Source organism: Tasmannia lanceolata, unplaced genomic scaffold (assembly GCF_043159265.1).
Source record: "Tasmannia lanceolata isolate RefF3 unplaced genomic scaffold, GAP_Taslan_0.1 ptg000002l, whole genome shotgun sequence".
NCBI lineage: Eukaryota > Viridiplantae > Streptophyta > Magnoliopsida > Canellales > Winteraceae > Tasmannia > Tasmannia lanceolata.
The window spans coordinates 22,213,333-22,234,986 of NW_027518679.1; the positions used below are offsets into that span (position 1 = coordinate 22,213,333).

At 37.7% G+C, this 21,654-nt stretch overlaps 2 protein-coding genes across 2 annotated transcripts; one reads left to right on the top strand and one right to left on the bottom strand.

Annotated features, from left to right (window-relative positions):
- The first annotated feature begins 538 nt into the window (after positions 1 to 538).
- LOC143888717 (ferric reduction oxidase 6-like) lies at positions 539 to 15,847 on the top strand. Its single transcript, XM_077393155.1, has 11 exons — positions 539 to 767; positions 885 to 957; positions 1,343 to 1,607; positions 1,697 to 1,787; positions 1,943 to 2,140; positions 2,432 to 2,666; positions 2,918 to 3,245; positions 3,414 to 3,687; positions 5,545 to 5,800; positions 5,901 to 6,336; positions 15,535 to 15,847. The coding sequence occupies exons 3-11, from the start codon at positions 1,376 to 1,378 to the stop codon at positions 15,702 to 15,704; spliced, it is 2,220 nt and encodes a 739-aa protein (XP_077249270.1). The 5' UTR covers positions 539 to 767; positions 885 to 957; positions 1,343 to 1,375; the 3' UTR covers positions 15,705 to 15,847.
- A 1,087-nt stretch (positions 15,848 to 16,934) lies between these two features.
- On the bottom strand, positions 16,935 to 21,343 carry LOC143888788 (uncharacterized). The gene is made up of 2 exons (XM_077393212.1): positions 21,137 to 21,343; positions 16,935 to 17,739 (listed from the first exon to the last, which is right to left on the bottom strand). The coding sequence occupies exon 2, from the start codon at positions 17,735 to 17,737 to the stop codon at positions 17,009 to 17,011; it is 729 nt and encodes a 242-aa protein (XP_077249327.1). The 5' UTR covers positions 17,738 to 17,739; positions 21,137 to 21,343; the 3' UTR covers positions 16,935 to 17,008.
- Positions 21,344 to 21,654: the final 311 nt, after the last annotated feature.

A 21,654-nucleotide genomic window follows, 5' to 3' on the forward strand; every position in this document is an offset into this window, starting at 1 on the left:
CATGGCTTCTCATTATTTTTGGATTGTATTTTCCATGTTACCAGAAGTCATGCAGTGGGCCCATATTCTTGGCACATATTGGTATTACTCGTAGTTCACTTAGGCTCTATTCACTTCTTTTCCCTGGTGCTGTTTTCCCTGGAAAACAGCGTTTTTTTTTCCCAGGCAAGACCTTGACAAGACAGAATTTCTGTGTTCACTTCTTTTCCAGGGAAAAATATTATCAGATGTGGAATTTCTTATTTAAAAGCTGAAAATGACATGGAAATTGACTTTCTCTCTGTTACTCGAGATTTGGTTTCCGATTAAATATATCGGAAAGAGGCTTTCCAAAGAAAATGAAACATTTTCCTTGATAGTTTCCTGGATTCCTTTTCCTTCTGCCATGTCACATGGAAAGGAAAGGAAAACGAAGTGAACAGGGCCTTATGAAAAAACTAATCAGTCTGTCATCTTCACATGACAAAAAAGAAGAATAACAACAAACATGAACAGAAATTCCAGCATGCTTTACGAGACTAGGACCAAAAACACATCCACAACCTCGACAATGGAAATTCCAACACGGAATTGAACGTACTACCCTTCTCCTTTTTCTCCTATCATTTCATCCACTCATTCATCATCACAATATCTGTTTGGCCTTCCTTTTCATCATCACAGCTACTTAACTTTTGCATTGTAAGCTCCAAGTTCAGACAGCTACTTTATCTCTTCTTTCAGAATCTATGCAACTGGCTGAAACATCATCGAGAAACAAGTAACAGGTGCTCATCGATTCAGATAAAATACGTAGAGATTTAGTATTTGCCAACCAGCAGTCTTTAGTTTATGCATTGAAATTTATAGTTTCAAGCTAAACTTGGTTGATTTTTTGTTTGCAGTAAAACAAGATATCTTTAACCAAGCAGTGATGGGTGTTCAGTAATTCGGGAGATAGAGGTCGATAGATTGAAGGTTCAGTATTCACAAGTCCTAACTATTAATTTTTATTTACCCATCAATTGGAAGTTCAAATGTATCAAATAGATAGTTGTAGGGAATCATATTAGGCGAGGTAATATATCTAGATTAGGCAACTTAATTAGAAAATCTTCTTTGAGTGTCATCTTTATCTTTCCTTGTTAATAGAAAAATCCTTCATTTTACAAGATATTCAAATAGTAGCTAAATTTGGTTTTTTCTATTGAATGGATGTAATCAAGTCTAAGATCATTGAGAAAAAAGTAATCTGTATTTGTCAATTCAGACAGAAAGCTCAATTAGCTATATCTTTAAATTTTAGTTTAAAATTTTTATTATGTTTTGACTTCTGAATATGAATAGCTCTCTGTCAGTACAGAACTTTGTTTCTCAGACTGCGCTTCATCATACAATGGAGGAACATCCAGTTGGTGAAGCAGTTATCTCAAACAGGAGGCTTGAACAAGATCCTGTCAAGTGGGGACTGTCACCATCAGTTTTTATGAAATGGGCACTCAAAACTTCCATGTGGTTGATCTTCGTCACTTGGATCGCTATGTTTTTCCTTTACCCAAGCAAATCAATGGAGGGAATGTTTCTGAAATTGTTTCATGCTACTGGAAGAACATTTTTCGGAATCCTGGGTGGGTTTTAGTATTTTTCGTTTCGCTTTTCTGTTTTAGCCTAATTGATGATTGAATTATAACATTCCAATATTTTTTGGGAATTTCAGGAGCTGTCTTTCTGACTTTCAGCGCCCCAATTCTCATCATTGCATTTCTAGCTATTATATACTTGGCTGCCTTTCCCAGAGAATATCATAAGTATGCCCTTGATCTCCAAATTTCTCTTCTAAACTGTATCAACTTCCATCTCTGCTTGCCAGTTGAACACAATGGGTAGAATAATTAAGCCTCATTTCCTTGAGGTTCTTTGGAATTCTTCATCCTAGATAATCTTTTTCTTGTTCTGATTCTAGGAAGAAGAAGCCTGCCTTTTTAAGGTTCCGCTTAAGGACGTTCCCTGTCCTCATCAATGGACCACTGGGGATTGTCTCCGCTGCAGAATTGATTGGGATGTTCATGTTTGCAGCATATATTATCTGGGCCTTTTCTGCTTATACAATACAAAATCACCGATCAATATCTAAAATGACATTGCCTTCTAAAGAGAAGAGGTATAGTTAATTTGGACCTTACCACCTATCCATCTTGTTTGATAGATCCAGAGAGGAAACTACTTTGATTCAATTTTGATCTAATTGATGCTTTTATGGTATTTATCTCTTCTGGAACAATGCAAGAACTTTAGTTTGATGACGAGAAACATCGGTACTTGAATGTTAGATATAATTTTTTTTTGAAAGATAAATGTTTGATATAAATTGAAAACTCATTTATTTGGAAGAGTGAGTAGATAGGCTTTAGGTGGAGACTAATGGGTGGAATGCTTTGATTTTTTTTTGCAGTTACTTAATGATAGAGAGATCGGGGCTGCGCCTAGGTTCGATTGGATTGTCGTGCTTAGGATTTTTGTTTCTCCCAATTGCGAGGGGATCGATACTTCTCCGCCTCATAGATGTCCCCATGGAGCATGCAACCAAATACCACATATGGTTGGGACATGTTGTAATGGCGATCTTCACGTTACATGGACTCTGTTATGTAGTTGTATGGTCTCTGCAGGGTCGTCTCCTACACCAAGTGAGTTCTGATGCCAGTTTTATGCCTGCAATGTGGTATGGTTCTTTGTTTCTTGATTTCTGGAGTTCTGCAGTGGAAGTTGAGCTATGTGGAAAAAACATTGTTTCATGTTTCTTCTTTTTCTTTGTAATAAGTAAATTTTGAATGAAGCTTCTTATGTTGAATGGGTTTTGTACTCTACAGTCTAGGTAGAGTTATATACATTAGATCACTATTTTGATTTCACCGATTCAATTGGTTTGTTTGTACAGATTATCCGATGGAAAAGCAATGGTTTTTCCTATCTTCCTGGGGTGATCAGCCTATTGACTGGTCTCTTAATGTGGGTGACATCTTTACCTCCAGTGAGGAAGAAGTATTTTGAGCTCTTCTATTACACCCATCAACTCTATGCAATTTTCATCATCTTCCTAGCGTTGCATGTTGGAGACTCCATTTTCAGTGTAGCTGCAGGAGGGATCTTCCTTTACCTACTTGATCGCTTTTTGAGGTTTTGCCAATCACGCAAAACAGTTGATATGGTTTCAGCGACAATCCTGCCATGTGGAACAGTAGAACTGGTTCTTTCAAAACCAAGAAGTACTACTACTTCCCCAATATTTAATTCTTATGAAAGTATAAAATTTTCTGTTTAGTAGCATATTTTCTCATTCAAACTTTTTTCTCTTTTATAGTAATATTGTGGGATTTTCTGTTAAGCAATTTACTGGGCTTTTATGTCTTCTGACTACTATTTCAATGTCTCAGATCTGGGTTACAATGCTCTCAGTTTTATTTTCATTAGAGTAAGGGAGCTATCTTGGCTGCAGTGGCATCCCTTCAGTGTTTCTTCCAGTCCTTTGGAAGGTAGACGCCATCTTTCAATTCTTATAAAGGTTATGGGAGAATGGACTGGGAAGTTGAAAGAGAATATCACAAAAGCTTCAGAGCAGCCTCAAAAAGATATTCCATATCAAAGTTATCCTAGGATAACGACTTCTGTTGAGGGGCCATATGGGCATGAGTCAGAATACTACTTGACGTATGTTCTTTTCTTTCGTTATTGAGTTGCTCTAGATTGTAGATAGTGACAGCACATTTCTTAACACATTTTAGCATTTGATTTACTATTTTAAACTTGTTGATAATGAAGGGACGGATCTTTGTTTGATCTTTTATTAGTATCCTCTTTCCATGGATTGGGACTAGGACAAATCCATCAAAGATTCAGTATGCAATTTGAATGAGATAGAAAAATGGTTTTCAATTAGTAATTGAGGTTACACAAAATTGGAGCTAAAAAGGGAGGTAGGTTTAATCTGACAAGTACTCTGTCGCTGCCGAAGTAACTATGTTAATTGTGTATCGTACAATAAATGAATGCAATTTGTGTATGTGCTCGTGGGAAGCATATAAGCACTCTATCCCATTCCATTGATCAGGAGTCATCGAAAAAGCCAGGCCGGTATGGTCTCTATTATTGAAATCCTGAATAGGGTGATACAATACCGCCGATCACTCTACATATGTCTCTCTCCCATCAATCGATACTAGTTGAAGTAACCGTCGATCACTCTACATATGCCTCTCTCCCATCAATCGATACTAGTTGAAGTAATTGAAATTCCCATATTTCTCCGATGAGAAATTCGAAACGAAAAACGAAAGAAATAAGTATCCCTCTGCCGGGAATTAGATCCTGCTCCTTGTCCCCACTCTCCACAGAAAATGGAGAGATGAGTTGATGGATTTATCAGATCCTAGTTCGGGATTGATGGGGCTCGAACCTGCAGCTTCCGCCTTGACAGGGCGGTGCTCTGACTGATTGAACTACAATCCCGGGTAAATGAGGTGTACATCATACCATCTTCGTATGATTTCATTAGAAATCATTTATTTCTATTTTAAAGCAGAGAGATAATATCACAAAAGGTTCAGAGCAGTCTCAAAAAGACATTCCATATCAAAGTTATCCTAGGATAACAACTTCTGTTGAGGGGCCATATGGGCATGAGTCGGAGTACTACTTGACTTATGTTATTTTCTTTCGTTATTGAGTTGTTCTAGATGGCAGATAGTAACAGCACATTTCTTAACATGTTTTAACATTTGATTTACTATTTTAAACTTGTTGATAACGTGTGCAAAGTCCTCAAGAACTAATTCTTCTGATAGGGTGATGAAATGTAGAGAAATATATTTCTACTATGGGACCACGTGCTGGAAATGAAGTTTCCAAGAAACTAAACTCTATTCAATTTAATGGTAAGAATTGAAAAGGTTACGAGAGGATGACTTGAGCAGAAAATTTATAACACACAGGTCCATAGGCGATTAAGAGAAAAACATTCCATTACAAAATATCATTTTTGGAGTTTCACAGCTAAAAATAATGCAGACTCTGTTTATTAGAAAAATGAGCAAACAGAAGTTCATCCCTTAGAGATCAAAAGGCTACAAAATGGGGTCTATTACCCTTTCACCACTTTATCATCTCACGGATAAAGAAAACCCTTTTATTCTTGGGAGGCTCCTGAAAAGTAATTTTCCCCAAACCAATACACTATGAAGCTTTTATGCTTCATATTTTCAGTAGATTGTGTAAATATTCACCAGCTTGCAGAGGAATATCTCCAAAACCCAATATAATTGGGACCCCAGCCATAGGAATATTGGAGGTCTTTCCTAAATCAACCTCTAATTTTTCATTCCTTATATAACTGAAAATGAATGTTATAGGAAAACAAAATGACACGTCTTCCTACATTTTGCTCTATTTAAAATTTTGATTTCTTGCTTCACATTTCACTGCCTAGTATAAATTATCTTTTCTTAGTAGGTAGTATTCAATTGTTTACATATTATAGGTAACTGACCTCCCAGAACTTCTCTCTCTTAGGTATGAAAACCTTATTTTGGTAGCTGGTGGCATTGGCATTTCACCATTTTTGGCTATCCTGAGAGACATCTTGTACCGGCTTAGGGAGAATAAACCATGTGTACCGAAAAAGGTTTTAGTTATTTGGGCTGTGAAAAAATATGAGGACCTCTCTCTTCTGTCTATGGTTGATGCTAAGTCCATCTGCCCATCTTTTCACGATAAATTGCATTTAGAAATCCAAACTTATGTCACTCAAGAATCAGAGCCTGTATTGGTAGGTGTGGACTCCCCATCATTTCATGCATCTTTTACAAAATACTCCCTCCCACATAGTATAATTATATAAATATTCAATAGCTACTTTCTAACTGCAGGAAGATGGAAAGCTCTCTGAAAGTGTGGGCTGTTCCTCTTTTCCTATGACCAATGGAAGTAGCATGTCCAGTTTGGTTGGTACAGGGAATAATATATGGTCTGGGGTTTACTTTATCTCATCTACAATTGGCTTTATCATCTGCTTGGGTTTGATGGAAGCATTTTATATAACACCTTTTCATGTAACATGTTGGTGGTTCAAAGGACTTCTATTCATCATATGCATGATTGCAAGTGTTTTCTTGTTTGGAGGTTTTGTGGTCATCTTGTGGCACTATTGGGAAAGAAAAGTTTCAACCCGCGAGAAATATATGAATGGAGATGACAAGAGTAGATCTACACAGTATAATGAGCCAAAGAAACCACTTGTTGCATGTCAACCAAATCTTTCTAGCTCAAGTAGTACACAGTATGGATACAGGCCAGACTTCCAGGGTAATCTTTCTAACTCAACCATATAGATCCTGCTTTAATTGTTTGTTCATATAAATCAAATAACTGCATGTACTTTACTCTTGCATTATATAATTCTTTTGTATAAAGTTTTCTACTCCTCTGTTTGACGTATCATTTCTTTCATTAATTATAAGTGGCAATTCAGGGTCTTATTGGTTTAAAGTATAAAATTCACTCACTCTTTAACAACAAGATCGGTCTCCTAAACATACTAAAAAGAAGCCCCCATTTGAATAGATTTTAAAGACTTATGGTTACCCAGCCTCCAACGTGGAAGGAGTTCCAGACCCATTCGGCAAAACTTGGAGAAATTTCCTAGATCTTCTACAACCTAGATTAGGATGAGCCTTTATATCTTGCACGGAATAGATGAGCAGTTGAATCTGGGTGTTGCTCTTTTGGCACTAAATTCATAAATTCCTACTGCCAACCAAGTGAAACAAGAAACTGATCAATATCCATGTGATTAGGATCGAAAGGGGTATTGGGAATGAAACACAAATATTTAAAAGTAAGCAAATCGAGTAATTCACATAGATGGTCTTCCTTTGTATTTACCTCATTGTGTTTTCAAGACATAAATTGTCAAATTAAATTTTTTTTTTGAATGGTCAAATTAATCTCTTTTCTTCTAAACCTATTGCTTTTGATTTAGATCAATCTAATGTCAATGGGAATCTTGCATTTAGGAATACTGCTCAATGTCTAAGTTCTCTTCTTAGAAATGATCCCGAAGGTCTCAAAAATTAGAATGTCCATAGAGTTTCATGAGACATGTTATGAATTTTGTATTGGGATTGAGAATGATCTTTCCGTAAGAGTTTTAAGACAACTGACTCCCTTGAAAATAAGATATTAAATGGAGGTGCTCCATGTTTTCACTGTAGTCTTGATAGGGTTATTGATGATTTTTATAGTTAAAAACTTATAATATGTATTTGAAAAGTTGTGGTCGAATTCAAATGGTTGATTTTCGTAGGGCCCGAAAGATGTTGATTGTAGACCATTGTGCCTTGTGCATCAAGGCGGGAGAATGCGTGGACCGTATCTTCATTCACTGCATAGTCGCCAGGGACGTGTGGGGTAGGGTTTCATCCAGGTTTGAAATGAGTTGGGTATTCCCCTCTAATCTTCGAGACTTGCTTGAGGGTTGGCAGTCGGTCCCATGGAGAAAAAAAGGGAGGGTGCTTTGTTCGATTTCTTTAGTAGCTACCATGTGGGTTCTACGGAAGGAACGGAACGAAAGAGTTTTTGAAGGAGTGGCCAAGTCATCCTATTTTCTTTTTATCAAAGTCATAGCCCTAACCATTGCTTCGGCTAAGTCTCACCCTCTATTCCGCTTTGTTTCAGCATTTTGATTTATGGGTTGGAGAGTGATTTGTTATAGCAAGGAAAACCAATCCATGGTTCTGCAGCAGTGACAGCCTCCTCCCAATGGGATGAGGAAGCTGAATTTTGATGGTTCTAGTTTTAGTAACCCTGGGCCAGCTGGGATTGGGGGTGTTCTAAGGGATTCCTTCGGGGAGGTTATCTGGGCTTTCTCAGGGCCCATTGGTTTAGCAGATGCTAGTGAGGCAGAGGTAAGGGCTATTCATCAAGGTATTATTAATTTGCGTAGAGATGGCTTGGCCCATACAATTATAAGAGATTCGCTTAATGTAATAAGGTGGCTCAAGGGCTCTCTAGTTCCACCCTGGAGGTTTGGTCGTTTCTTCGACTAGATTAAAGACATATTTGTAGGGTCCTCGTGCATGTGAGAAGATCTGCTCATGGGATGGCCGACAGACTCGCTAGGGAGGGAGTTCATAAGTAGGATCTTGAGTTTTTTTATTTTTTTACCTCCTTGACTGGGTTTATTTTTGTACTTTTGTATTTCTATTTTAGTACAGCTCGTTGTATTATCAGTGTGGACTTTTGCCATTCAAAAAAATAAGTATTTGAAAAGTCCATAATTCGCCCTTTTTGATGCATGATGCCTAGATTGAACAATATATATATGGATTTGCTAGCGTCCATCGCAGAAGGCATTTCGTGGATGCTCTGTTGGATCTGAAAGCAGCCACCCTGTGAATGAAGACAAAATCTGCCAAAAGGTGAGCCTCTCTGGCTGCTGTCAGATGCAACATACCATCTGCGAAAAGCCTTCTGGATTGACGCTAGCAAAACCCACATATATATATATATATATATATATATATATATATATATATATATATATAGAGAGAGAGAGAGAGAGAGAGAGAGAGAGAGAGAGAGAGAGGAATTCTAGACTGAAGGGAGCCCTTGCAAAAAAGAGGTGAAAGGGCTGTCCTATTGGCTACACATCACCATCATGCATTAATAACGGCTGAAAAGTGAAACATGATGGTGATGTGCAGCCAATGGGGGAGCCCTTTCACCTCTTTTTTGCAAGGGCTACCTTCAGTTTAGACTTCCTCATATATATATGAGGAAATGGTTTGTGAGCAGCTGCTCAGATAAGCATATCTGAGAAGAGCTCACAAACCATGGGGGTCCACATTTTTGGGGGGTCCAAAGCATTCATTTGGAAGGCCCTTCCATGAAAAAAATGGGCCCTATAGGATCATCCTAACCCTGCCATTTGTGGAGGGAAAAAATGGGCAGAAACATGGACACACACTGTCTGTCCATTTTTCCCTCCACCTTTGATTGGGTTAGGATGATCCTATTGATTTGATTTTTGGTACACACCCTATCCATGGAAGGGCCTTCCAAATGAATGCTTTGGATCCCCCCAAAAATGTGCCCCCCATGGTTTGTGAGCTCTGTCTTATCTGAGCAGCTGCTCAAACCATTTCCTCTCTCTCTCTCTCTCTCTCTCTCTCTCTCTATATATATATATATATATATATATATATATATATATATATATATATGAGAATAGAGTTCCTAAGGTGTCACCTCATATACGAGGAAAGTGTCTCTAGTCCGGCCGACTAAAAACACAAGGGTCCCACATTTTTTGTGGTGATCTAAAGCATTCATTTGATCGGCCCTGACATAGAGAGGGTGTCCACAAGAAATCAGCTCCATAGGATCATCCCAAACCTCTGATTTGTCGAGCTTAAAATGGACGGCTATAAGCCGCCACAAATCTGCCCATTTTTTAGCTCCACAATTGAAGGGTTAAGATGATTCTATGAAGCTGATTTTTAGTGGACACCCTATCTATGACGGGGCCTATCAAATGAATGCTTTAGATCACAAAAAATGTGAGACCCATGTGTTGTTGGTCGGCGGACTAGAGAATGATCTCTAGTTGGTAGACTAGAGACACTTTCCTCATATATATATATATATATATATATATATATGTATGAGAAAATGAAGTATGTGCAGCTGCACAAATAAGCTATTTGTGCAAGGCTGCACAAACCATAGTGGGGGCCACATTTTTTGGGGGATCCAAAGCATTAATTTGGAAGGCCCTTCCATGGATAGGGTGTGTACCAAAAATCAGCCCTATAGGATCATCCTAAACCAATCAAAGTTGGAGGGGAAAATGGACAGACACTGTTTCTGCCCATTTTTTCCCTCCACAAATGGCAGGGTTAGGATGATCCTAAATGGCTGATTTTTGGTACACACCCTATCCATGGAAGGGCCTTCCAAATGAATGCTTTGGATCCCCCAAAAAATGTGGCCCCCACTATGGTTTGTGCAGCCATGCACAGATAGCTTATCTGAGCAGCTGCTTCGAAAACTCATATGACGCCACATTTTTCGGGTGATCCAAAGCATTCATTTGGAAGGCCCTTACATGGATAGGGCGTGTACCAAAAATGAATCCTTTAGGATCATCCTAACCCTGCCATTTGTGGAGGGAAAAAATGGTCAGAAACAGTGTCTGTCCATTTTCCCCTCCACATTTGATTGGGTTAGGATGACCCTATAGGGCTGATTTTTGGTACACACCCTATCCATGGAAGGGCCTTTCAAATGAATGCTTTGGATCACCCCAAAAAATGTGGGCCACATGAGTTTTTGAAGTAGCTGCTCTGATAAGCTATCTGAGCAGCTGCTCAGGAACACTATTCTCTCTCTCTCTCGCTCTCTCTCTCTCTCTCTCTATATATATATATATATATATATATATATATATATATTTTTTTTTTTAAATGACAATTTCATTGATCCTATGAAAATTACATTGGGGACCAGGGGTCCCAACTAGCATTGCATAGAATCAATTTAGGCAAGGCTGGCTAGGATTATACTTCTAGGCCAGTACAAAGCCAAAAAGCTATTCAGGGACAAGCACCACTGTGAGATCTACACCTCCATACACTCCCATCCTGGAAAAATTGTAGTTCCTTAGTTCTTCATCCACTACCCTTTATTTCTTGAGGACCCACTCTCCTCTTGATTAGAGATAGGGAGGAGGCAAAGCATTCATCAAAACAGACTTGTCATCCCCATTTAGATAGTCATTTAGTTTGTGCTTTTAGACAACTCGTAACCCAGCCATTTCCTTCAACAGTGACAAGTGTTTAGTTGTTCTGATTCTTCATCGTTCCATAAAAACCTAGATCCCCATTTAAAATTAAAGATTTGTCATATTCTTAACCTCAAACCCTAGCTTAAACCCTAGCTTCGATTAGGATCTTAAATCTATCATATTCTTCTAATTTCATCAAATATATATATATATATATATATATATATATATATATATATATATATATATATATATAAGAGAAAACTGTTGGTGAGCTTAAGCGCACCAAACCTATGGTGCGCTTAAGCTCCCCAATCACATGGGGGCCCACTTTGTTAGGTGATCCAAAGCATTCATTTTAAAGGCCTTATGATAGATAGGGGGTGTACCAAAAATCAGCTCCATAGGATCATCCTAACCCCTTCATTTGTGGAGGACAAAAATGGGCAGATTTGTGTCTGTCCATTTTTGTCCTCCACAAATGGAGGGGTTAAGATGATCCTATGGAGCTGATTTTTGGTACACCCCCTATCCATGTAAGGGACTTTAAAATGAATGCTTTGGATCACCTAACAAAGTGGGCCCCCATGTGATTGGGGCGCTTAAGCTCACCAAAAGTTTGGTGAGCTTAAGCGCACCAACAGTTTCCTCTATATATATATATATATATATATATATATATATTTATATATTTACCCTACCAGATTTGCAGAAAATTTGTAGGAACCTCAAGAGTCTGTTGTTTACCTTCGTTGATCCTGATTTTGAATCCAAGATATTTTCTAAAATATTCATAAAGAAGTTTTCTTGTGGTCTTCGCCCCCTGGCCAGGAGGATAACATCATTAAAAGCGTTAGGGGCTCGACGACAGCCAAGCTCTAGGATGTAGCCCAACTGTCTTGGTATTCGGGATAGGTACATTCAGCGAAGCAATTTTCCGCCTAGGGGCGGGGTGGTTAGGCTTAGGTATCTCGGAACTTACCAACGGTAAACCTGGGTGACTTGGGTTCCTCTCTTTGGGTCCCACCACACCGATTTTGAGACTAGCCAAAGGGACTTTCTTGGGTGACCCAAACTGAAAGTTTGGTTGGGTAGATTTGAAATTTGAATTCCATACGTGGCCCAACGGCTCCTCAGGCAAACACCCCACTCTATCCGGCGATTGGTCCTCCGGCAAGAGAAAATCCGATCTTGGATGATCAGGGTTTTCCTTCGCAAGGCCAACTCCAATGGTGAAGGACTGGTCTAAAACTTTGAGCTTAATGCAGGGACTAAAGAGGTGCCAGCGGGGAGCTAGAATTTTAGCCGAGGCATACCTCATACAGTTCTGGTGGTTGCCTTCCAACTTGGTTTCTAGAACCTCACCAAAAAGATCCCCTAACGCCTCCACCATCGACACAGCACAACATGCAAAGGAATGCCACAAAAATGAACCCAATGGGCAACCTCACCTTGAATAAATTCCTTTTTCCATGGTGAGAGGGAGCAAATGATTATCCAAGGCTTCCGGTCCCAAGGGAGAGCAAATTCCTTTTTCCATGATTATCCAAGCACCATAAGTTTGGTGAGCCCTCATATATATATATATATATATATATATATATATATATATATATATATATATATATATATATATATATAGAGAGAGAGAGAGAGAGAGAGAGAGAGAGAGAGAGAGAGAGAGATAGAGAGAGATAGAGAGAGAGAGAGAGACGAATGATAGATGCAAGGGCCCTCTTCATGCAAGGGCTAAAGAAAGGCCTTGAATAGATCCACGTCATTAACTGTAACCGAATGAGGAAATGGTTTGTGAGGAGCTGCTCATATAAGCTTATCTGAGCAGGAGCTCACATACACATGTGGCCCCACATTTTTTGAGGGGTCCAAAGCATTCATTTGAAAGGCCCTTCCATGGATAGGATGTGTACCGAAAATCAGCCCTATAGGATCATCCTAACCCTGCCATTTGTGGAGGGAAAAAATGGGTAGAAACATTGACACACAGTATCTGTCCATTTTCCCCTCCACCTTTGATTGGGTTAGGATGATCCTATTGATCTGATTTTTGGTACACACCCTATCCATGGGAGGGCCTTCCAAATGAATGTGTTGGATCCCCCAAAAAATGTGCCCCCCCATCGTTTGTGAGCTCTGCTCAGATAAGCTTATTTGAGAAGCTGCTCACAAACCATTTTCTCTCTCTCTTTCTTTATATATATATATATATATATATATATATATATATATATATATATATATATATATATATATATAGAGAGAGAGAGAGAGAGAGAGAGAGAGAGAGAGAGAGATTTTATCGATGAAAACAAAGAAGACTGAGATGGTCCGTACAAAGATAGCGAAAACAAAAAAAATAAGCAAGTATAAAGCAGGGAAAATCAGGGAGGAAGAGAATCATAGAGCGCCAATGACTCCAAGAAGACTCCCATTTTCGCGAGGCCATCTGACATGTCATTGGCGGAGCGGCGCACATGCTGGGAAGCTACTGAGAAAGATCTCACCAAATCAAACATTTCATCAAACAAGTTGTCAAATCTCCACATAGGCTTTTGGAGACCATTGAGCCATCAATTCACATTCAATTAATCCCCTTCCACCACCATATTATTAAGGTGATCTCTAGCTAAGAGCCTCAATCCTTGGTGCAACACGCACCTCGTCTTCCGTAGCATCCACTTCTCCTAAGGGACCCGCAAAAGCCCAAATAACCTCCCCAATCTCATTTCTTAGAACTCTCCCAATCCCAGTAGGGCCCGGATTCCCCAAGCTAGATCCATCAAAGTTGAGTTTCACAAAACCAGCCACAGGGGGGAATCCGGACTTGAACTGATTTATGCTTGGCCTCCACACTATTGCAAACTTCATTTCACCTTTCCCACAGGCCATAGGAAGAAATAAACCTGAAGGAAGGAAGAGATTTGACCCATGAAATTGTTAATGCAACAACTGTAATGAAGAGGAAATATGATTTTTTGGATCTCACTTTAAATACTCTAGCATTTCTTCCCTTCCATATCACCCAAATTGTGGCTAAGAAGCAAACGTTCCATAGAAATTTTCCTTTACTCTTCCACAACGCCGCTAACCATCAAGGAAAAGGTCCAATAGCTTAGCCGGAAAGACCCAATTGATAACAAATTTGCTTAGAACTCTGATCAAAATCTCCCTTGCTAATTTACAATGAATGAGAAGGTGATCCACTGATTTCCCCGCCTCAAAGCAGAGCGCACAAAATTTTAGAGTGCTCATAACAAAACGATGCTAAAATCTTCACATTACAAAAGCGTGAACATAATCGAAGCCAAATCGAACTAAAATCCTAACCTAATTTAAAATTTGCAAAATCTCAATCCAAATCATGAGGCATCCAAAAATATCTAGATAGCCATAACCACAAAAATATCCAAATGCCTTATTGAAATTGTTAGATTAGATGTTTATGGTGTAGTGATTAGTCCACTAACCATTACACGATAGACATCTAATCTAACAATTTCGATAAGGCATTTCTTACATCGAACTGATGTAATGGCCAATCTTTCATTGCATATTCCGCTCCAATAATGGAAAGCAAGCATCTAGCATTATTTACATAAGCGGACAACATAATTTAACTCAACTCAACTCAACAAAGCCTTTGCCCCAAACTAGTTGGGGTCGGCTAAATGAATCCTTTAGAAAAAAAAATTCATGAAGAAGATAAAAGGAATATGCCCGTTTCTAATCCTGGTTCTAGTTGGGTTCTTCTACATAGATCATTTTCTTCCATTCTATCCTATCCAAGGTCATGTTCTCTGTTACGTTCCTAGCTATCAAGTCTTTCCTCACTGTTTCTACCCAAGTTGTTTTCGGTCTGCCCATACCTTTTTTTACTCCATCAATTTGGCACAAGTCGCCTCTTCTCACCGGAGCATCTAAAGGCCTACGTTAGATATGTCCAAACCATCTTAAGCGGTGCTCTCTCATCTTCTCCTCAATTGGTGCCACCCCCACCTTTTTACGAATGTCTTCATTTTTAATTCTATCTAAACTTGTGTGGTCGCACATCCATCTAAGCATTTGCATTTCCGCTACACTCATCTTAGGCACGTGCTGCTTCTTGGTGGCCCAACATTCTGAGCCGTACAACATGGCTGGCCTCACAGTTGTCTTATAAAACTTACCCTTCAAATTGGTAGGGATTTTACGGTCACATAGAACTCCTGAGGCAAGCTTCCACTTCAACCAACCTGCTCTTATTCTATGGTTAACATCCTCTTCAATCTCTCATTCCTTATGTAGAATTGAACCAAGATAGCGAAAGATATCCCTCTTAGATACCTTCTGTCCACTCATATTTACTACATCATCATCCCGCCTCCTTACATTACTAAATCATACAAAAAGGTAAAATGTTAAATCGCTAACCAATTACAAAATTGTCATCTTATGCAGCAGATCTCTATCAACATCTTTGTACATAGCCATTTGAAGTTTATTTGGGTCAGAGTAGAATTTAAGAACTTTAATAGTTTAATCTTTAGATTGTTTTGGAACTTCTATACTGACTTCTATCTTTGTGATGTTGGGTAACTTCCCATTTTGTTTAGGCCTCACAAATTTCGTATATAATTCAACAATCACTGAATATCACATAAATGATTATTCTCTCAGAATTTCCTACTCAACACCCAGATCTATATGTGGTTATTTTTCAGAAATTTTCAACTCAGTCTCAGAACGTTGGGGAAAAGCTGACATTGGTGTCATTGTATGTGGCCCTCGAAGCCTTCGCTCTAGTGTTGCTGCTGAGTGCAGGTCCCGAACCATGGTGGGCAGATGGAATCAAACAATCTTCCACTTCAATTGCCACAGCTTTGATCTGTAACGCCCTTTCAAGTATGGCTACACAACAAAGCCTGCAGTCAACTGGCCACACTCAACAAATGATCTCAATCATTGAACATTTATTCTGCATGTATGGTGTGGAAATTTGGGTCCTGAAAAATGGGTGATCTTATTGGTGTTGAATACAGTATTCAAAACAAACATACAAAGGAAAAAAGTCTAATAGCCCATATCATGAGGGCGCCAAGGTTTTAAATCTCGGTTTCGGTACGAAATCTTGTAAAAATTTCAGTGAAATTTCAGAAATTTCCAAAATTTCGGGAGAAATTTTGTACTTCACCGAAACATTTCACCGAAATTTCCGAAACGTTTCACCTAAATTTCTGAAATTTTACCTAAACGAAACGTTTTTGCCGAAATTTCCGAAACGTTTCGGCAAGTTTGGTACTTTTCCAACTCACTGTGAATTTCGTTTCGTTTTCCACCGAAACCGAAATTTAAAACAATGGAGGGCGCCTCATGTGCACAAATGCACACATTTACTTTTCTTTTATTGTGTGCACAAATACAAATTTTTTTGTTCTCTTTTCTTTTATTACATTTGCCCTTTATTCTACTACTAAAAAAAATGCCCTTTATTCTTCTTGAACACACTTAATTCTACTTTTGACAATTTATTTTGTTGCTTCTTGCTTTTTTTGAACTCCCTTCACTCTCTTTTCTCATTCATCACTTTCTTTTTCTGTTCTGAAACTCCGCAAATTGGTAGAGGAAAATTCACATAAAATGTCACCGTAGTTTTTTTCCTTTTTATCATTTAAAAATGGGAAAGTGGATGAGTTTATTTAAGGGGAATCATTAATTACATCTCATGAATAGACAGGTTGAGCGTAAAAAATGGGAGTTGGGAATTAAGTGTGTTTGAAATTCCATTAAAAATTGGAATGCTTTAAACCATTTTCTCCAATTTTAGATTTTATCATTCTTTGAAAGATATATAATCTTCACTTCGTTCTCTAAGTTTCTAAAAAATAAACAGACTAAAGAAGTTGGATGATCACTCCAGTTTTTTGCGAGGTGTATTGACTATAACTTAATCAAATTTTAAGGTGTAACGGTATTGAATATAACTTGATCAATTTTAGGCTGTTTAATTTGTGAGATGATCGGTCCACCCAAATTTAAACCTCTAAGGAAACTGATATTTATACACCTTTTTAAAAAGTAAGAGGGTGAATTCTCTTTCTATAGTATAGAACTATAGATAATAGGACCCAATGTGCATAAATTGATATCCACCTACTACACTGTCATTCAGAATGTTCATGTAACAGTGTAGTATTTTCAGTATGCCCACACACCCAAAACACATGATGAAATGCAATTCAAGAAAGAGACACAAGTTGTTGGAGAGATAATACCACCAGGTGTGCATTCTCTAAGCTGAGGACAAACCTCACAAGGAAATGATGTTATAGTATATGTTTCAGAGCATTCCCTACTGAAAAGCTGGTAACAGACCTTCCCCAGTGGCATAGAAGAAAAATCTCCCTTCGCAGTACTCCTCACCTCTTCAATCACATTGTCCAAAACCAATGCCTGCACGATCTCAGTAATTTGCTGGGTACTAATTTCAATTTTAAAGAGGTGCGACTTACGAATGGACTCTGATATCCCCTCGATTGTTGCAAATTTCATTTTTTTAACATGATTCAAGCACTGGACTCTCAAGACCTCTATAAGCTCCATATCAAGTTTCCCGTCTGTGTACCATGAACCTCCACTTACTTCTTTCGAGGGTTCAAATTCAACAGCCATGTAGTGCTTTCTTCCCTTGTTGTGCACATTAGTAACAGGCTTTATCAGGTTCTTGGATTCAAGCGATTTAACAGATTTGCCAACAACATTGTCCTGCAGTTTTGATTCACGTTTTAGATCACCCATCCAGATCCCCATTCCTTCCTTGCTTTTGATCAATTCGTACAAAATTCGCTCAGCATCAGGAAGCATATGAGAGGGAGTTGAATTTGGTCGACCTCGTTTGGCGGGAAGAGTTGCCGGTGATCGACCCATACCTACTAGACATAAATCAACAATTAACAAGATAAAATCAAACTAAGAGAAAAACATAATATAAAAAAAAGTTAAAGCCTCTTCCCAAGTAAGGTTCCAAACCTCTAATCGAGACCAGTTTCCATGCAGAATAGAAGTGAGGACTCCAAATTCTTGTGCGAATTCAATAAAACTTAGATATAAATCCTGTTGTTGTAGATAGGTTCTATTAAAATTGAACAGAACTCTTGATGCATTTCATACAACATATAAGATTTTTTGATGTTTTGGCAGATATTCTGAGTATATTCAACAGAACAGAGCAACTGAAAATTTTCAAAAATCCAACATATATCTATTCTGAAGAGGCATGGAGAATAAAATAATGTATACATTTTTAACCCAGCAATCTGACTTTTTTCTTTTTATAAATGAACCTTTTCACAGAAATTTTTAAAAAACTTTAAAATGACGAATTTTCCAACATAAATTGGAAATAAATCAGAATTTCTTTCCCATGAAATTCCACCTTAGGGATTTGTTTTTTTAATGGTTTTATCAGTTGTATTTTTTATTTTTTTTGGAAAACGAGGAAATTGCAATTCCAGACTCTTCTTGAATGGCTGAAATTTCCACAATCACGTAATAGACAAAAGTGAAAACTAAAGAACCAATGGTACAAAAATCTTTGCAAATTGAAAGGCCAAGATTGTCTATATTCTCTCTCATAACGAATTAAAATCCTCTCTCCCTACACGATTGTTTCCTATATTCTCTGTCTCATAACGAATAAAAATCCTCTCTCTTCACCCGTAGTTTCTTTTTATCAAAATCCAATTTCTTTTATATCAAAACAGTTTATGTTTTTAGTTTCCATGCATGTTCTAATTGAATTAGTTTCCTAAAAAAGGATAACTTTCTAACCTTTCTCATGCCTACATATCTTTCATATCTCTCTCTGAACCAACATAAAAAACCAACTGAAACTTCGTCGGCATTAGAGGTACGACATGTCCAACTTTTCCTGTTTATTTCTTTCATGTAATTTCTGAAATTGGATTCTGGGTTGTTGCTGATATCCATGTTCACGTAAGGAGTCCTAGAATCAGTGATGTGTTTGAAAACTGTTATGATCACCGCTATAATTTCCGCAGACCCATTTATCTTTCGTATCTCTCTCTGAACCAACATAAAAAACCAACTGAAACTTCGTTGGCATTAGAGGTACGACATGTCCAACTTTTCCTGTTTATTTCTTTCATGTAATTTCTGAAATTGGATTCTGGATTGTTGCTGATATCCATGTTCACGTAAGGAGTCCTAGAATTAGTGATGTATTTGAAAACTGTTATGATCACCGCTATAATTTCTGCTGACCCGTTTAGCTTTTTGTGTATGCGTTTAATTAGGCATGGCTTCTGAATCATTGGGAAATCATCACTTTTATCTGTCCTTTTCCGTTTATGTATCTAATTCTCATAAGGAAATCATCGTTAGTTACGCATGACTACGATTCATTAACAACTGTTTCATAGTTAAGTCTGATTCTTATTTTTTTTCAGTTTATTCTTCAATTACAATTATTTTTAATGCAAATACAAGCAAACAAAAATTTTATAGATCCAAGTACTTGCATCTTATTTGAGTTTTTTTTCTGAAATTGGATTCTAGGTTGTTGGACAGTCCCCATCCTACCTTGATCCGACGTGGCATTTTTTTATATCCATTAAAAAACTCACAACGTTTTTATTCTTCTTCAAAATCGTGGGAAGCACAATACTAGGCAAAAGAATAGGAGATTACTCAGCAAAAAATCACTTAAATGGGCCAAATTGTTCGGCCATATTGACCCCTCTTTAATTTCAACAAGGGATTCCGTTTCTACAAGTGTTATTTCTCTCTTCTGGTTAGCAAGAAATAACAGAATCCATGGAAAGAAAGCTAGACACAAACAGAACATTCTAATGGAAGTCCTTAGAAGTATAAGAACCAGATGTATTTACCTTAAGTTAAACAGTTCAGGCAATGCAAATGACATAGCTTTAGCAAATGCTTTCAGCCTTCCTTTATTCACACCCAAAAAGATTGAAAGGTACCGTGTTTGGGTCATTGTTAGTTAATGGTCCATGTCAAAAAACTTCATCTGTCGAGGTTTAAGTTACTTTTTTCATGTATAATCAAACAATGAAAAAACAGGAAATTCTAGAGAAAAAATTATTTTTCATGTTTATCCTGATAATTATTGCAGTCCACACAGGACCTAACGATGGGACTGGCTCACTTTTTAGCAGATTGCCTTATTCATTAATTCATCTTAGGTGGTTTGTTCTCTCCAATAAAAGTGAGCCGCGAAATGGCTTTTCGCCAAATTGCCTAACAAATCCCAAATAGCATATACAAACATACCGAAGTTACAATTAGGCCCAGTTTGTTTTGCAAGAATTTTCTGGGAAAGATTGGAAAAGAATTTTTTTGCAGTAATTTTTTGCTTATTATATTGATATTTCATGATTCATCTTGAACTGTGGAGAAACATAGTTTTTGTTCAATTTATTGATAGCTAGTCATATTAGAATTAGCTATAAGCAATTCAAGAGTATTAAACTATCAATATTGTAAGGAAGTTATACTTACACCCACTGATCGAATGATTCTAATCGTGTCACAAATGAAAACATGCAACACTATTTTGCTTCCTCCGGCTCTTAGTCGGTTGGATTTTCCTCTTTCACAATGAAGAAATTGAAATGGCTACACAAAAGGTTGGATTTTCCTCTTTCATAGTGAAGAAATAGAAATGGCTACATGAAAAGTCACTTGCGGCAATTTTTGGTTCCATAAGGGGAGAGTTGCATGCTTGAAATGAAGAATGCCGTTCTTCTGGACCATCATGAGGCAATCCACATAATCTTACAACCATCTTGAATAGATATCCCATCCAATAGATGGAGTTAAAAAATAAATGGTTTAACTTCTATTGGTAGAATCAGTGATAAATATTTGATGGTTCAGGGCCATATCAAGGTGTTGAAAATAAAGCTTTAGGTTGCAATCATATAACCTACATGCAGGTGAATAATGGAGCTCTTTAATCATTGGCTGGACATTAGAAGTTTAGTACTCCAAAAGTATTGTAATGCCATTACATTCTACCTATCTGCATAGAGCAGTGCAGCATGTCATCTTCTTTACTCTCAGTGATTGCATTGCCATCACTTTTAAATTATTTTACTCATTGATCTAGAGAGGATGTTAATGTTGTGGTTATTGATTGTTCGGGTAATGCAATCTCAAAGACTTAAATGTGATTACACTTTGATTGGGCTGGACATACACCAAAATCCTTCTTTGAAGAAAAGAAAATATGAAATTGCACATGGCAAAACTCGTCTAGAATTTATCGAAACAATGGGTACTTACTTGGTGGTTCAAAGGTGAAGAAGGTTAGGTTATTCTCTTTCTCTCCTTCTCCTTTCTTTTCTTTTCTATTCTCTCTCTCTCTCTCACTCACTGATGATGTGTGTTAAGGGGAGGGGGGAAGAGAGACATACACGTATTGGAAAAACGTGTACACCTCCCCAAATTGTAGGGGTTTGGGTGATTTGAAAATTCTTTCCCCTTATCTCAATCTATTTGTCTCTTTTCTATTGGTTTATGCTAATTTAGATCTTAATTTGGAGAGTTTGTTCTCTCTCCTTTTTTTAAATTGGGATACTTAAAGTAAGATTTGCTAGTTTCCTTACTCTTATCTCCTTCGTATGTGGCAAGTTTCCAATGGCCGCTTAAAACAAAGGATCTTATTAAGAGGATATTAATTTGATTTGAATTAAAGATTATAACAAATAAATGGGACCGACTCCAATTTTTTTTATGGAATATGCGCACAACTTTTTAGTGGAGTTGTGCGCACAATTCCCCTTGTGGGAGAAATCGTGGAT

Excerpts from the sequence above, each read along its gene's own strand:
- LOC143888717 (XM_077393155.1), top strand. The coding sequence starts at position 1,376 with ATGGAGGAACATCCAGTTGGTGAAGCAGTTATCTCAAACAGGAGGCTT. Across the intron at positions 3,246-3,413 it reads GGTTCTTTCAAAACCAAGAA|ATCTGGGTTACAATGCTCTC; the intron begins GTACTACTACTT and ends TCAATGTCTCAG. Across the intron at positions 6,337-15,534 it reads ATACAGGCCAGACTTCCAGG|AAATTTTCAACTCAGTCTCA; the intron begins GTAATCTTTCTA and ends GTTATTTTTCAG.
- LOC143888788 (XM_077393212.1), bottom strand. The coding sequence starts at position 17,737 with ATGGGTCGATCACCGGCAACTCTTCCCGCCAAACGAGGTCGACCAAAT.